General features: G+C 34.5%; 1 protein-coding gene across 4 annotated transcripts in view; it reads right to left on the reverse strand.

Moving 5' to 3' along the window:
* The window catches only part of LOC145249001 (uncharacterized), a 57,235-nt gene that overhangs the window by 14,496 nt on the left and 26,021 nt on the right, over positions 1-16,718 (reverse strand). For all 4 annotated transcript variants that reach the window (XM_080110854.1, XM_080110852.1, XM_080110855.1 and 1 more), the window contains exons 2-6: positions 13,446-13,573; positions 9,787-9,847; positions 7,434-7,482; positions 3,531-3,577; positions 446-514 (exon numbers count right to left, since the gene is read on the reverse strand). In XM_080110854.1, coding sequence (XP_079966980.1) covers positions 446-514; positions 3,531-3,577; positions 7,434-7,482; positions 9,787-9,847; positions 13,446-13,558 — 339 coding nt within the window. In that variant the 5' untranslated portion in view covers positions 13,559-13,573. The remainder of the gene's footprint in view (positions 1-445; positions 515-3,530; positions 3,578-7,433; positions 7,483-9,786; positions 9,848-13,445; positions 13,574-16,718) is intronic.

The raw sequence follows: 16,718 nt of genomic DNA on the forward strand, positions 1-16,718 counted from the left end.
GTGGATAGTGTCTAGTAGACATTCATTTTCTCTCTAATAAGCATTCAAGTTTATATATATATATATATATATATATATATATATATATATATATATATAGTCTTTGAAGTTTTTAACCTTTAAAACTATACAAAAAAATATATTTTTATGATTCGTTAGAAAACCATCTAGTCAGTAAGTTATTTAATCATCTGCAATCACTGCATCAACTCGCTCTCGAATTTACTATAGTGCCAATAATTTATTTTTCAAGGGATCATCAGTTGTTTACCATGAAACACTGTTTCGAGGATTTAAAAACAAAACAATATATTACATCATGGCTCCCCAGCAGTGTTTATCAAACACCACCACCCTTAATCTTATATACCATATATATATATATATATATATATATATATAATCTGCATATATATAAACAATTAAAAAAAAAAAATTAGCTTACCTTGCCAATCATAGAAGAATAACTTTGTTCTTCATCATCAACAAGCCGATGAGTAAATCGGATCCATGCCTGTAGAATGGCAAAAGTGGACATCAGAACAATTATTCTTATCGCATTATTTGGATTATTCAAACTTATGTTCCCATCTTAAGTGTTATGAACGCAATGTTTTGGTCGATGTAACCTTTGACCTTCTTCCGGTGTATCTTGTTGAACTCGGGAATCTGCACATATGCCAAACATGAACTTTTTATTTAATCCATGGGGGTAGTATGGACTCCATGGGTAGAAATATAAAGTAATTCGCAATTGTGTTGTCCACACTGGGGATTGAACCTCAAACTTACAACTGAATTTTACCAAGTATTTTATTCATTATGCTACGGATTAAATAAAGGGTTCCATTCAAAATTCTATGCAGATTCCAGATTTTGACACGAGACGCTTAAAGAAGGTTGGAGGTTAGTTACATTGACACATCGCCCGAAACATGAAAATAATACTCAAGATGAAAACAATAGTTCGAATAATCCAAATTATTAATCCTCATCTCAAAAATTCAGAACATAATCATAACTACTGTTTCTAGTGATAAATTATATTATTTGATTTCCTTGGAATATCTTTAATAATTTGCTCATAAATATTTACTTATGTATATATATGTGTATATAAATATATGTATATATACTGTATATTTTGCCGTATAAGACGACCCTTAAAGTTTTAAAAAATCATCTTTAAAAAACAATATTTCATAAGATACTGAGTGTTGCAAAACAAACATGGTTTCATAATTTAGCAGTTGTCTAATACAACCGATATATGATAAATTCATTAAAATTTGCTCCAATTTTGTACCTTGTCTTATTTGACGGTTGCCTTATATGCCGAAATACACAGTATATCAAAACTAATAAACACTAATTCAAACAGATGCTAATGAACATACACATTAATAGTATAGAAAACAACAATAGCAAGCAGTTACCGCTTCTGCTGCTTTCAAAGAGTGTAAAAGTGATGTTAACTGTTCTGTTTGAGAGATTCATTTTACCTCTCCATAGGCAGGTATTCTTCTAGTTGTTACCTTCATCAGGGAGGTTATGTTTTCGGTCGAGTACGTGTACAATCTAGCGTTCATATCACCTGATCAATTATCACCAAACTTTGTCAAAATATCAGCCATGGTTTAACTTAAAACTGATTCCATTTTCGGATATTTAGCTCAAAGTTCAAGGCTACAGAAAAGATCAAATTCACACTTTTGGTGATAGCTAGTTCTGTTTATAGAGATTTGTTACTTGGTCCATGGTGTAGCTAATGAAGTCCTGCATCTTGTGTACCCTTGATCTTTGACCTTGAAATGTTTGGTTATGCTTTTTGAGTTATCAATGTTTCTAGGGCATAATTTTAGGAATACTTCATACAATACAGAGATGAGGTCCAAATAGATTTCGGCCCATTCTTACATCGTCAAGTGGAGGTATGCAATCTCATAACCGACTTATATAATTATGCATATTTATAACACTGCTCGATATGTTAAGTAGAGCCAGGTAGTAAGTTTCAGCATTTCATTCTCATGAGGATTCGTTAAGCTGTTGCAATTGAAACGTGGAAAATTTTGTGTAGCTTAATTACCATATATATTTTCAAAACTTATCTCTTTCTCTCTCTCTTTATATATATATAATGTTAATGTATCTTTTAGTGATGGGATGACTCCAATATTTTCATGATTCCAATACAATTACCGATTCCATACTAAATTCCTGATTCCAATTCTTTAAAAATCTCTAAATATTGAACTATGAAGTTTTTTTTTTTTTCAGATTACCATCAAAACATCATATTAAACGTAAAATACACTTGTGGAAGATGATCTACAGATTCTAGTTTTACTGGTTGTTTAAAATGAATAAGCATTTATTATTTTAATCTCACTACGACTGTGACAAGAGAATGTTCTTTTCATTATTTTGACTCTCGAGCATATATCCGACACAGTTAATCAATTGACAACCACATCACTATCTAAAAACATAAGATATTAACTGATCTATACTCAAGAGTCAAAATAATGAAAAGAATATGCTGTTGTCATAATTATTATTGGAAGTGGAAGATTTTGCTTTGAACAAAATCAAATAAAAAATAATGAAAAGAATATTCTCTTGTCATAATTATTATTGGAAGTGGAAGATTTTGCTTTGAACAAAATCAAATAAAAAATAATTAAAGGAATCATTTTTGGCATTGAAAAATAGGCACCAATTTTTCCGATTCTGATTAATCGTCCCAACACTAGTATCTATATACATATATATATATATATATATATATATGTGTGTGTAGGTGTTTTTGCTATAGAATTAAAATTTTCAAAGCCTTATTACATTAAGTATAGTTGTAATTTTTAATTTTAACTTCTTGATTATTGGCTAGAAAATTGCTAAGATTTTTTATCAAATATTTTCTTTCCTTTACGTTATCTCTAAGGGTTTGATTATTATCAATAATTTCATAGTATTTTAACTCTATTTTTTGAATGCTAATTTCATAGCTCTAATCCTTAAATACAGTATAATCATGTTGACACACCAGTTCCTGCTGGATCACCGAAGTTAAGCAACATTAAACCTGGTCAGTACTTAATGGGTGACCATTTGGGACTTCCAGGTGCTGTATGTGCTCTCCGCTTATCTCGGCAGTGTTTCCAGTCATCTTGGATTTCTCCTTACCACTGGACTCAAACAGTGTCAATTCAGGAGAGGCGTGGTTGGTGATTGTGCAACCCTTGCCTCACAATTACATGCACAGCTGCCTCTACAGAGGGTATCCTTTGTCATTCGAGACTGAATGGAATCATTGAATCCTTAACTATTAATAATTAAAACTTCTAGTCCTTACTATGTATATTTAAAATTGAAAATTACAATGCAGGGTAGGCTGCTAGTCCATTATATAAAAAGAAAAATGTCTGTTGGTATAGCCAGCTAATAGTCAACAGGGATAGATAACCAAAATTAATTGGCACAGAAGTGGATACGATTTGAAAAAACAGACAAATTACGATACGCACCTGAATATTTTTAATGTACCTTCGATGTTCAGAGGAAGTAGCTACACCTGGAAATCAAAAAAAAAAGAAAAAAAAAAAGAGAAACATTATAAAAACATTATGTAGTGTTATACAGTTTCTTTTTTATGACTCATGTTCAGCTAACAAGGCATATCGCCACTCGGACATAAGGGGCTACTATTGTTGTGTAGCGAGTACATATTGGGACACATATGATGGGGACTCAAAACAGGGATGATAATGACATTTATAACAGAGCTGAGAGAGATGCGAATTCATTATTGAAAGAATGTGTCGTACAGTTCTTTTACACCAGAGAAGAGAATCATTGGAAATTAGTACAAAGTTTGTTTACAAGATGATCATCAAAACACATTTACCTTTCGGTTGTAATAATGACACGAGGACAAACAGTTACAAAATATAGATAATAATTATTTTATTCATCATCCGGCTGATTGAGGACACAGAAATTCAAGCTTGTATGGCTACATGGTCTATTCTTCCCCCCATTCGCCTCTAAATGCATTAGCTCCACTAAGTTACTGTCCGACTCTCGTCTCTGACACTATCACTGTGATTCTGATTTTTTCTGATTCTCTAACTTCGAACCCTATCTCAATATATTGAGAATCTCCTTTCTTTAGGACGTCAGAGGTGCTGTTAACCAACGTGACTTTATCACGTTTCAATTTACCCGTGCCTTTTGCACATGTATCTAACACCTCTGACAAGCAAAAGAAATCCATAAATTAAATCGTATCATTTAACCTATTTGTTGCAGAACATTTTCAACTTTGTTATTGCCCATTCTTTTAACTGACATATTTAATATCCAGTTATTTCTAAAAGAATGGACGATCACTTTATCTCTGACATATTTAATATTTAGTTATTTCTAAAAGAATTAACAATCGACTGCATTCCTAGGATTTCAATTTATCCATTATCTTTGAACACTTGTCTACAGGGTTCGATTCTAGCCTTTTCCTAATATATCATTTTCACTTATCTAGTCTTACTTACATGAGAAAGCGACAGCTCTTCTTATGTAACGCTATTTGTGACATATGCCTAGGAAAGATTAACAAGATGTTAGTTTACATTACATTTAAACTTCTGCATATCAGTACAGTCAGGGAAGCAGGAAGGGAATTCCAAAGTCTAGCTGTTCAAGGGAAGAAACTATAAGAGTAAAAGGCTTCCTAGCATCTAGAGATTTCTACTTTGTATGGGGGGGATTTTGCTGCTTGTTGGGTCTGTCATGGGTATTTATACGTCAAGAGGCTACGAGGGTTTGTAGTTCATCGGAGACGCATTGTTTGAGGGAAATAAATGTAAAATAAAATTTAAATAAGAAACTACGACGTATAGTGTCCAAATTTAATTTTCATCAAAGGCCGTAAGTGTTATATTTTCAACAACAAACTAAAAAGTCTTTATATATACGTGCGGGGGTATTTATATGCGATCTCTTATTTGCATTTCTTTTCTTTTTTTTCTAACTTATGTTCGCCTAACAAAGTATATCGCCACTTGGAAATAAGGGGTTACTATTTGGGACCATGCTTAAAAAAGATTAACAAGATATTGGTTTACATTACATTTAAACTTCTGCATATCAGTACAGTAAGGGAAGTAGGTAGCAGGAAGGGAATTCCAAAGTCTAGCTGTTCGAGGGAAGAAACTATTAGAGTAGAACGGTTTCTAGCATTTAGGGACCTCAACAGTGAAGGGGTAAGATTTTGTTGCTAAGTGGGTTTGTCAGGGATATGTCGAGGGGGGCACAAATGCAATGAGTTCATCACAGCACATTGCATTAACATATCTGTAAAAAAGGCAGAGATGCAACACTGCGGCAATGGGACAGAGGCTGAAGCTTAATTGACAAAGTGGGATATATTAGATTGAAAACTTTTTTGGACCCTATCCAAAAGGGAGAGACTAGTGATAGATGCGCTAACCCAGATGTGGCAACAATACTCGATGTATGGGTGAAAGGTGGCCTTGTAGAGGTCCAGGAAACTCTCGGTATGAGTAGTCTTCTAGCTCGATAGAGGGAACCCATCTTCTTTGCAATGTCCTCAGTGTTGTTACATTTTAACAGACCCAACACTAGACTCTGTTGCAAGGAAACAGAAGAAAAAAAAAAGCTGAATGCACTTTTTCTTGATGTAGGGAACTTCAAAGAAAAAAAATAGTTCTTCAAGATCAAAACCAACAAAAAATATTGGATAGATTCCAGCCCAGAAAACATCAATTCTTCCCTTTTTGTGAGAAACATCCATGATGGAATGTGAGGACTAAAGGATTCATAGTTGTCGCTCATGTCATCAGCTGCCTACCAATATGCTTGTGTAACATACGAGCGCGTATGAAAATAGCAGCAGTAGCCAAAGGATGGATGGCAATCAATTGTATTAGCAGCAGGAGCAGCGTTTGAATGCGTATGCAAATTGGCAAGTGTGCTCGGGCTTACGTCTGAAGAAAAAGAAAAAAAAGGACACCACGTGGCCGGGGAGGAAATAGTCGGCGCCAAAAGAGACGGACATGTTAAAAAAAAAAAAAAAAAAAAAAAAAAGAAAAGAATGCAGTTGAAAAAGATGGAGGTATAAAGTTGAAGACGAGAAATAACTGGCATGTAGTGGAGCAGAAAGGAAAATGGGGAACCAGGGGAGATGGACATGTGGCCCAGCAGTGGCAGAAAGAGATTCTTTAAGCTGGTGTTGAGAGCAGGAGAAAGTAAAACAGTAAGAAACACCGTGTGTTAAAAAAGAAAGAAAAGCCAAGTTGGATTTATTTATTTTTGTTTGCTCCTTTTCAACAGTGCCAAATGGCGTGGAGGGTCCGAGAGAGGTTTGAACTATAATGAATACATGTTACACTTGTGACATACATTAATTGGTAAATTAATTCCACCTCTGCAGAGAGTTACGAGGCTGACAAAAATAAACCTGAGGTCCACTTTCTATTCTTCTGAATATCCAATTGCAACTCCACCATCAAAGACTGACTACTTGTAGACATGAAAACTCAGCAAAGATCGTCCCGATGGTCATCGCTCATGTCACCAACTGCCCACCAATACGTTTGTAGCATTCATTAATTGGCAAATTAATTCCACCCCTGACCGACGAAACATCATATGTCAACACAGGAAGATTTCAGATTGAGGTCTCAAAAGAGAGCAACAGTTGGGACACGGTTGGCTCATCGGCAATGTTGGTTACAGAATACTGTACTGTATTAGCTTCCTCCCAAGGAGGAAGTTTCATGGGAATATCAAATTCACAAGCTGTCCCCAGTCACTTGTATATCATATACTGATTACAGTAGGTTTTTACAATTTCTGCAGGAAGGTGTTGACGTCCTACTACATACAGCACCTGGTATACCTAAATGGTCACCCATCTGGTATAGACCAGACTCAACCTTGTTTAACTTTGGTGATCTAATGAGAACTGATTTTTGATGTGCCAATCTGATTATGCCGTCTGTTTAGGATGCTGTCTGTTTAGGATGGGGTAAGGCAGTCATTGTCAGTCAAAGACTTAACTTCTGCGGATCGACTACCTTCATTGGTCATATTTCTATATATAATAACTATATCACCTTTCCACCGGACAATGCCGGTACACAGGTCCTGCTAGTTTTGCAATAATAAAAGCGAATCATCCAGATGATAGATTGGTAGACACGCCTCTCAGGTGTTGGTGATCCCCCCACCCCTCTCCCAGCTTCACAAGAAGGCACACAAAAGTTGATCTAGTGACCCACAACCTCTACCACACCTTGCTTAAACAGACCAATGCGAAACATGTGAATGAAGTACTAGGTTGCATAATAACAGTGAGGTATGACACACAAAGTTATTTTTATTAAAAGCTTTTCAAATCTACTTACTTGTATCCGTTTTCAAACTACGTTTCAATTTAGACAAGTAAAATTTCACCTAAAGTAAAAAAAATAAATAAATAAATAAAAAGGAAATATTATTTATTGCAAATAACAATGGTGTAATAATAACAAATAGAAATTGGCTTAAAAAAAATATATATATATATATATAAAGCCCCCCTATTGGGTAGAGCACTATCGTAAATTATCTTACTCGCTACTTAATTTAGCTGAAAAAATGCGAAGCTCGCGGTTTGTTTACAAACAAACGTTTGAGCCCTCTACGAGTGGCGGACGGATGTTTATTTAAATAGACATTCGGACAGATTAATTTCGGCCACCGATTCCGTAGTCAGGGGGTAGAACTGCCGACTGTCATTACGACGGTTCTAGGTTCGATCCTCGGCTTGGGATAGGTGTTAGTCTAGCGGCACTGATGAGTTGTGAAACAACGAAACAGGTCTGTATGTCGATGACTAAAATATATTTTATATTATATATATATATATATATGATTAGTTTCTTTTGGAAAAAGAAATCCAGCAGAGTGCTCAATTAAAAGTAAAATCCGAAAAATAAGAGCGTATTTAACCTTGATAAGTATTGGCTGAAGAGAGCTTGATATGGATATCTAAAACGGTCCTAATTATCAGGCTTGAAACTGACGGTACCAATGACTTGTCTCATCTAACAACTTTCTGTACAGAAAAAAAAAAAAAAATTATATATATATATATATATATATATACACACACACAAACACAAAATATATATGTATATATGCACACAAAATATATATGTATATATATATACACACACACACACACACACACACATACATACAGAATGCATAAGGTATTTGGGTACAGATTTATATTTGCAAAAATTAATCAAGCTTTGGAAAGAAACGCGTTGTCTAAAACGGCCCTTGGATTCTTATACTAGATACACTGACCTTGTGTTGCATCAGGACGAAATTTGTTTTGTAAATATTTCACTGATCTATACCCATACCTTTTTTGTAAGGTTCAGTATCTAAGTTACACAAATAAAAAATTAAGTAACACTAACTCTTACTAAAAGAATAAGGGCTACTTTCTTAACTGCTTTTTTTTTTTTTTAAAATAACGATAAAGCAGACAGGCTCACAACATCTCTTCTGTGGGAAAGAGGTTGCAGGGAAGAGAAAGGGACATTCCCCACTAGGCTACAAAGTCTATTTTGAACTCTGTCAAGGCAGGATAAGCTGCTTCTAGCAGCTTCTACCCAAATGTGGCAACAGTACTCCATCGCTGGACGTACTTGGCTCTTAATTAAACATATTCTGATAACAAAATAGCTCTCACTAAACATGTAAGAACATTTATTTATTTTTTCAATTTTTTCAAAATTTGTTCTAGAATAAAAATTAACAAAAAAAAAACAGTCTGTTAACAGCCATGGTTTTAGTAACAGTATTACTGCTGCTATAGATAGTTTGCCATCCAAACTCATATAGAAAGGATTTTTTTCTAGATATTATCATTTTAAATTGCTAGTTACCACAAGAGAAAACAACATACAATATTTTTAATGGATAAAAACAGTAAAAAGATTGATTTACTGAACAGTGGGTGTTCCAAAAAAATTTTTTTTTTTTAAATTTTCAATAATATGTTGAAGTCTTTTTTTTTTTTTTTTTTCAACAACAAAAAACGAGTAGTCAAAAGTATTTCGGGCACCCTAAACTATTAAAAGTGACATCTCTTCTGATTAGTTTTCAAATTTCATGAGAAAATTCTTAATAAAAACACGGTACGAGCATTTACAAAGGGGGGGGAGGTCTTTACAAAACCTTACCGAAAACGTTGTTTTACAAAGTTCCCATTTTTATCACCCTATTTGCTTAAAACTCTAAAAATATATAATGCACATTATTATATATTAATTTATTTGAAAGTATATTAATATCTGAACAAATTAGTGGTTTTTGGAGGATTAAAGTGCTTTCGTTTTGAAAATATGACTATTTTAACAGAAACCCCCATGGAAATCTGTGATTATCCAAACCGTTTTATCATCCATGTGTTTGCTGGATTGAGAAAGACAGACGGTTGAATTTTTGGCAGTTGAGAGTTGTAATTGAAATTTGTCAATGTTCATTGTGTTGTAGTCGAAGAGAAGTTTTGTTAAGGGATTTCTAATAATCAACTCGGGTTTTGTTTCTTCCAATCAAGTGCATGTCTGTGTCAAGTATGTTTTACTCCTGCCAGGTGAGATTTCTGATAAACTTGACTCAGATATTCAACATGAAGTTCCAGATTATAAAATTTTGAGGAAAATGAAAACCAATCCAAAAGACATTTTGTTTGGAACTTACCTCAACCTCGGACTTTGTTTCTACCATCTTGGCAATTTCTGAAACTTGGTTTACTGAGTATCTAAGAAAAGCAAAAAAAAAAAAAAAAAAAAAAAAAAAAAATTCAAATTTTAAAAACTTTTTCAAAACAAATCACTTAATATGAAAAAAGTGCCGATATTTACTTACCTCCCCATAAAGGTGGAGCTAGAAACATGGTGTTTTTTTTTAATGTGGGGAAAATCCAGTTTCTCAAATGGAGTACTTTGAACTGAGACAAAAATAAAAATTTACATTAGGCCAAAAAGATTTGTTTTTCACTGACTGATAACAGAAAAGATGAAGTGTAGTCGACTGATGATAGATGCCTCCATTCAATCTCGAAAGACAATTGATAACCCCCGTAAGGGTAGCTGCACATGTAATTGTGAGGCAAAGGTTGTGCAATCTCCAACAACATCACTCCTGGAAACAATGCCGAGATAAGCGGAGAGCACATGCAGCACCTGGAATTCCCAAATGGTCACCCATTTTAGTACTGACCAGGGGTCAACGTTACTTAACTTCGGTGATCTAACGGGATCCTTGTGTCAACGTAACTTGGCCATATATTGAAGTGTAGTATCTGAACAGATACTACACTATGCTCCTAACCAAAAGGCCAAGAAAAGTGTCAGATCAGCATATTCAGACTTATTTCCTTTGAACCATAGTCAAGTTATCTCCCCTGAATTATACTGTGCTACAAGAGAATGAACTTTCGAATTTAGATCTCGATGTGGTCTCTTTCTGGCTTAGCTCTACAATGTGACATGAATTTCAAAATTGACGTGTTTATCATCTAACAGCCACTCATTTGTGTGCATCATCCTTTAATTACCTAATCATCATCCTTTTAGTCATTTCAACACGAACCTTTCTTACTTTTATGAACATATTTTTTGAGGAAGGGGAGCTCACCATGTACAAAAAAAATGCTTTGGATAAAAAGACAATAAGTTGAACACAAGCCAATATTTTACCCATGGCTTGAAAAAGTCTATCAGAAATGTGTTTGATATATGGAAGTGAAATTTTACTAGTAAGTGTTGAGGACATGCATTGCATGAAGAGAAATGATACGAGACTGATACGATAGATGTATAACGTGAGTGGAAAATACAGGCTTAGATCTGACTAACAGGGAGACCTGACATTGCTCGGGATTGAATGATGATCAATAGACTGTTTCACACTCATATTTTTTATTGTCATCAAAACCAGTGAAATTGCAAGTTTTTAAATCAAATTGATTGATTACCTACTGTAGTTGGGGACCCATCGTGGTGCGCTGGGAGGAGTCCAAAACATATTATAGTTTACATTGCACTGTAGAGAACCTACTGTTGATTTTATAAAATTATTTTTTATATATAATTGCATGAATTAAAGTTTAAAATACAAAAATCAAGTATCATGTTTCAATTCTGCTCTAAACAGAAACATTTATTTCAAAGGTGCCCCTGTCATATCAAAGAACCTACTGTTAATTTTATATGACTGGTATTTTTAACTGTTGCAATGATAATGGCTTGAATTTAAGTTTCAAGTGAAAACGTCAAGTATCATGGTTCAATTGTGCTTTAAACAAAGACATTCATTTCAAACATGCCCCTGTCATATCAAAGCGTTTACTGTTGATTTTATATGCTGGGCATTTCTGCTTGTGTGGTAATAAAACATCTCAAACACACTTGTGATGTTAGGCTGCATAAGGTGTTGACTTTGATTGAAATTGACTGTTCCTTTTTTCATCGTTTATTTTTCAATCATAAATTATTGATATTTATTCAGATACAAACCCTATCTAAGAACATTAGCAGATACATAAAGTACATGTGTGAAATTTTGTAAAAATAAGCCCAGTCATTGTGGAGTCTATAGGGAACAAATTTACAATCACACACACATTATATATATATATATATATATATATATATATATGACTGACATTAACAACATTTAATAAAATAAATGTTTAAAATTCAACAACATTTCTCGCAGTTAACAGTAGCCAAATAGATATGGTCCTTGCTAATGAAGCCAGAGATGGCTTCTGTCGCCAGGTTCGAATCTATCAACTGGTGTTAATCGTGACACTCTGCACTGAAGATTCCCGAAAGGATGAAACACTAGTGTCTATAAGTATTTGATAATTATTATAGTACATATATATATATATGCACACACAGACACACACACACATATATATATATATATATATATATATATATATAATTGTAGAGATAAGATTTTATGTGTTTTGCGACAAAATTTAAACTTTTTGGCGCTTACATCATTCTTCCACCGAATGCATTATGTCTGCTTTCATTACAGTTACCATAGGCGTTATGCATGGTATAATCGATTTTATGTCATTTACATCAGAGGGATAGGCTCTGCCTATTACAATTGGCTGCGTTGAGGACTTTGTTTGTCAATCAAATATCTGAGTCGGTCGCATTTTGAATTGAGAACTTGTTTCAGTTTTTATGTGTAAAGTATAGACACTTCTTTCATCAGCTACCAAAGGCAATATCAACAAATATAGGATGAATGATAGAATTGTTGAATTCCATTTCCGTTTGATGAAAACTGGTTTTCTTTTTTTCTTGCAGACTATCTACTAGTTGAGCAGTTGTGTACAAATCCCAAGAGCGATAGGAGCCTTCTATTATGTTCAAAAGTGACACAAATGTTCAACGAGCGAGATCAGAGATGCACCGCCATACAACTCATGCTCTCTCCTGATTCAAGTTATGACCACAGGATCATTGTCAGCACTCTTAAAATGCATCATTAGATTGCCATGAATAACAGGGACATACCCAGAGTGATGAAAACAAAAGTTTCCAGCTACGGTTATGGTGTAGCTTCAAGTGAAGGCCACATCATGCCACCTCACATCTTTGAAGTCGGATTGAAAGTCAACACCAAAGTGTACCTGGATGAACTGAAGAGTGTGGTGATCCTCTGGTGCAATCAGGTTACTGCTGGCAGACCCTGAGTGTGGCAGCAGGACAGCGCCAGCTCATGCCCTAAGAGACTCAAACTTGGCTTGAAAAGAAGTGCTATAATTTTGTACCATTCCCTTACCGCTCACCCCACCCTTATCCGACCGACCTGAACCCACTGGACTACTTCATTTGATCATATGTCGAGAACATTACCAACATGACCTCCCATAATACCAAAGCCAGCTTGATTGCCGCCATCTGCTGAGCAACCCGCTGGCGCTTATGAGAAGACATGTCCTCAGTTCTGGACCCGTATTGAGGCAGTGATTGAGGCTGAAAGTGACTACATTGTACAAATGTCAGCTCTACTACATAATCAGAATTGATTTTTTCAATAAAAGTTTTAAAATATAACTGTAGTGTTGTTTTCTTTAGAGTGACAAATTTATCATTCTACTCTGTACTGGTCATAAACTGTTCTTTTAAGCAATCCGATTTTGTCCATTCATTCATCATTTTCAATCCTCTCACAATATTCTTCATCATTCAACTGTATTCAATTATCAATCAACTGTATCATTCAATTCAATAATCCATGCATCTCTTTAACCCTTATCCTCAAATGACTTCTGGCCTTGATAAGTGGGGACTTATTAAGGAAAAAATTAAATAATTATAACTAACTTTTCAAGTGCTTTTAAAAGTTGTTTCCGTTCGCCAAGATTCCATCGTGAATATTCTTCGATTGGTAAATCTTTTGAGCGGGATGCTGTTTTCTTCCGTGTCGGTGGCTTCATCTTTGCTCAGAAATGCTGAAAAAATAAAAAGAATGAATAAAAAATCTAAAAAATAAATATTCAACGTGTTAAATTTTGATTAAGTCCGACTTTCAATACAATATAATTACTGGATTCGGCATTGAATAACCCGAAAAGGGTTGATATGCTGTAAAACAAAACAACCAAACCAAACTCGATGAATAAATATTTAGAGATATAAAGAACTTGAAGCGTAAAATCTTTTTCCAAAATTACTGGATTCGACATCACATGACCTGAAAGGGGTTGATATGCTGTCAAACAAAACAACCAAACTATTAATAATCTAATTTTACTTAATAAAAGGCATATTTTTATATGCACTGATTCTTGTTTTCTTTTGTTTTTACTTGTCCAACATGCTTTTATATAGTTTTCATGATTCGTTAGTAGCTTAAAACTGAACATGTATTTAAATTACTGCTGACAATTTAACTTGAATGACTGAAAGATGTCAGCTCTACTACATAATCAAATTACTTGAATCGATTTTTACAATAAAAGTTTAAAAATATAGCTGTAGTGTTGTTTTCTTTAGGGCAACAAATTTATCATTCCACTCTGTAGAAGTTATTGAATTAAAAGTAAAAATGAATTCTACTCCTATTTTGCATGAGTACCTATTTACAATGCCTCCACATGGAGAAAAAGTACAAAAATAAAAATTGTCTCAGTCATGAAGGATTTCTCCTCCACTGAAAGAGAACGAGAAATGGAAGAAATGCATCTGAAGGATAGATACTACACTTTGATCTTGGCCAAAAGGCCAAGTAGAGTTTTGCATGAGTAACGATAGCCTGTACTTAATATTTAGCTAAAACAGGGGAGGTAAATCTTACCTAAATTGGCATTCCCTTTTTCACATGTCAAGAATGGCTTTAGAAATGGTTATCTATAATCTAATATAAATCTCACCCGTCTGTTTAAATGTATGTATGTCTGCCTAAAACTTTCAACAGAGATCAGTATCGTTTTGAAGCTCAACCCTTTGGACAACAAATATTGAAAAATTAGCCCCAAACATTAATTCCTTCACCCTCAAATGGGCACTTTTCTACAAGGAGAGGGTCACTTTTTTTCGACGATATTTTCAAAAGTCATCCTCTCTTTTCGATTGACTAGCCTTAATTTAAGCCTTTGCCACTTCCGGATTGGCGATGGATGCAACAGCAAAGATGTCTCACTTTTTTTTTTTTACATTCTTTTCCTCCTTCGCAGTACGGATTCGAGCCTACCTACCTACTACCGTTTTTTTTTTTTTTTTTTTTTGCTCACCGCACACCTCCAAACAGCTGGGCACGCAGGCTAGTAAGCTATAAAAATAAAAACAGATGTGTGCGTGTGTATGTGTGTGTGTGCGCACGCGTGAGAGAAAATATTTAACTGATGAACTCTTAAAGTACTGGTCATATAACACTGAAATTAACAGGAAATAGTAATCATTCACCAAGGACGGTTTATAATGAGTAAAATTTTTGTTTGGATTAATGAATAATGCGTACAGAAATATGTCGGCAAGTTGAAATGCAAAATATTCATTTCAACTTGCCGACATATTTCTGTTACTTTTGTGCATGCGCAAATTCATTCATAACTTGAAGTGTTTTAATTTTAAATCTTTTCAATCTATTTGTCGATAGCTAAAACGGTAGGAAACATGGTTGGAGTGCTAAATGTTTTGTTTACAATTCTAGCTGATGGTACCCAGGTCATTTATTTTTAAATTATTAAATTAGAGAATTTGTTCTGTAACAATAAATACAAAATCTGCATCAATTAAAATATATTTAAGCATTTCTATGATCCACTCCTCACTAGTAATAAATAAGTTATTAACATAAGGAGAGGGGGAATAATTTGGTTGATCATCTGTTAAAAAATATCATATGTAATATTAACCAAGGAAGACAATGGAAGTGTTTCCGAATCTATGTGCATCCCTAAAGAGATTATGGAGCAAATTTTGGATTTTGTTGTGAGGTGAGGGTCGTGTTTTTCAGCCATAATTTCGAAAGAAAACACTAATCTATATATAAAGGGCAAAATATGTGTGTGGGTTTGTATGGCGCACAAAAAGTCAGAACATGACAAAACTGGTATCGTTTTAAACCTCGATCTTTCGGACGACAAATATCGAAAAATTGGCCAAAAACATTAATTCTTTCGCCTTCAACTGGGCAGTTTTCTACAAGGAGGAATCGCTTTTTTCGTCGACATTTTCACAAGTCTCATCTCCTTTTGATTGACTAGCTTTAATTCCAACGTTCGCAACTTCTGTTTTTTTCTATGGAGGCATCGACTTAAGACGTTACATTTTTTCTCCTTCGCATTACAGTTTTGAGTCTGCTTGCTTATTACCACTTTTTTTTTTAACACTTCTCTCCTACTCTCGTTTCACCCCCCCCCCCCGGGATTCCTTACTATACCACCTACACACACCCGGGTAACGCCGTGTACCCTCGTAAGTCTAAGATATAAAAAAGCAAAATGTGTATTAAATAATGGTGGCCACAAAATGGGTACTCATTTTGCGCCAAATTATGGTACTCATGTAATGGTTTTTTAATTTATCAAAAAATAAAGTTTTCACGGGCGGTTTGCAGCATCAAACATTTTTATGTTTTTCGTTCTTTTTAGGGGGGGGGGTCGCGCGCGCCCCAGCACCCCCTCCCAATGTAAATGTGCCTAAACCTAAACGTAGATTCCATGAACAAAGCTTCTTTCTTAGAACTGCACGCCTGTGGAATTGTCTTCCGTTTTCCTGCTTTCTGGCTGACTACAATATGGTTGTCTTCAAGTCTAACGTAAATAAGTTCTTGATGAGCCGTTCCATATAAGTTATCAAATTTACCAAATTTTCATTACTAATGATTATTATATTGTCCAATTTCTACTGTACACTCTTTAACCCTTATCCTTGAGTGGCCTCTGGGCCTTGATAATGTGGTGGGTGATGCCTATGTAAAAAAACAAAAACAAAAAAAAAAACAGAATTTTTGTGAAATGGTAAATGTCGGCACATTACTTACGGAAAACGGTTAATTAAACTGCAGAAGCACCTGTTAATGGAATACCCCCCCCCCTAAAAAGAACGAAAAAACATAAAAATATGTTTGGTGGTTTATGTTTTGGTTTTCGT

This window comes from Euprymna scolopes, chromosome 27, assembly GCF_053919585.1.
Source record: "Euprymna scolopes isolate OS-2025 chromosome 27, ASM5391958v1, whole genome shotgun sequence".
NCBI lineage: Eukaryota > Metazoa > Mollusca > Cephalopoda > Sepiida > Sepiolidae > Euprymna > Euprymna scolopes.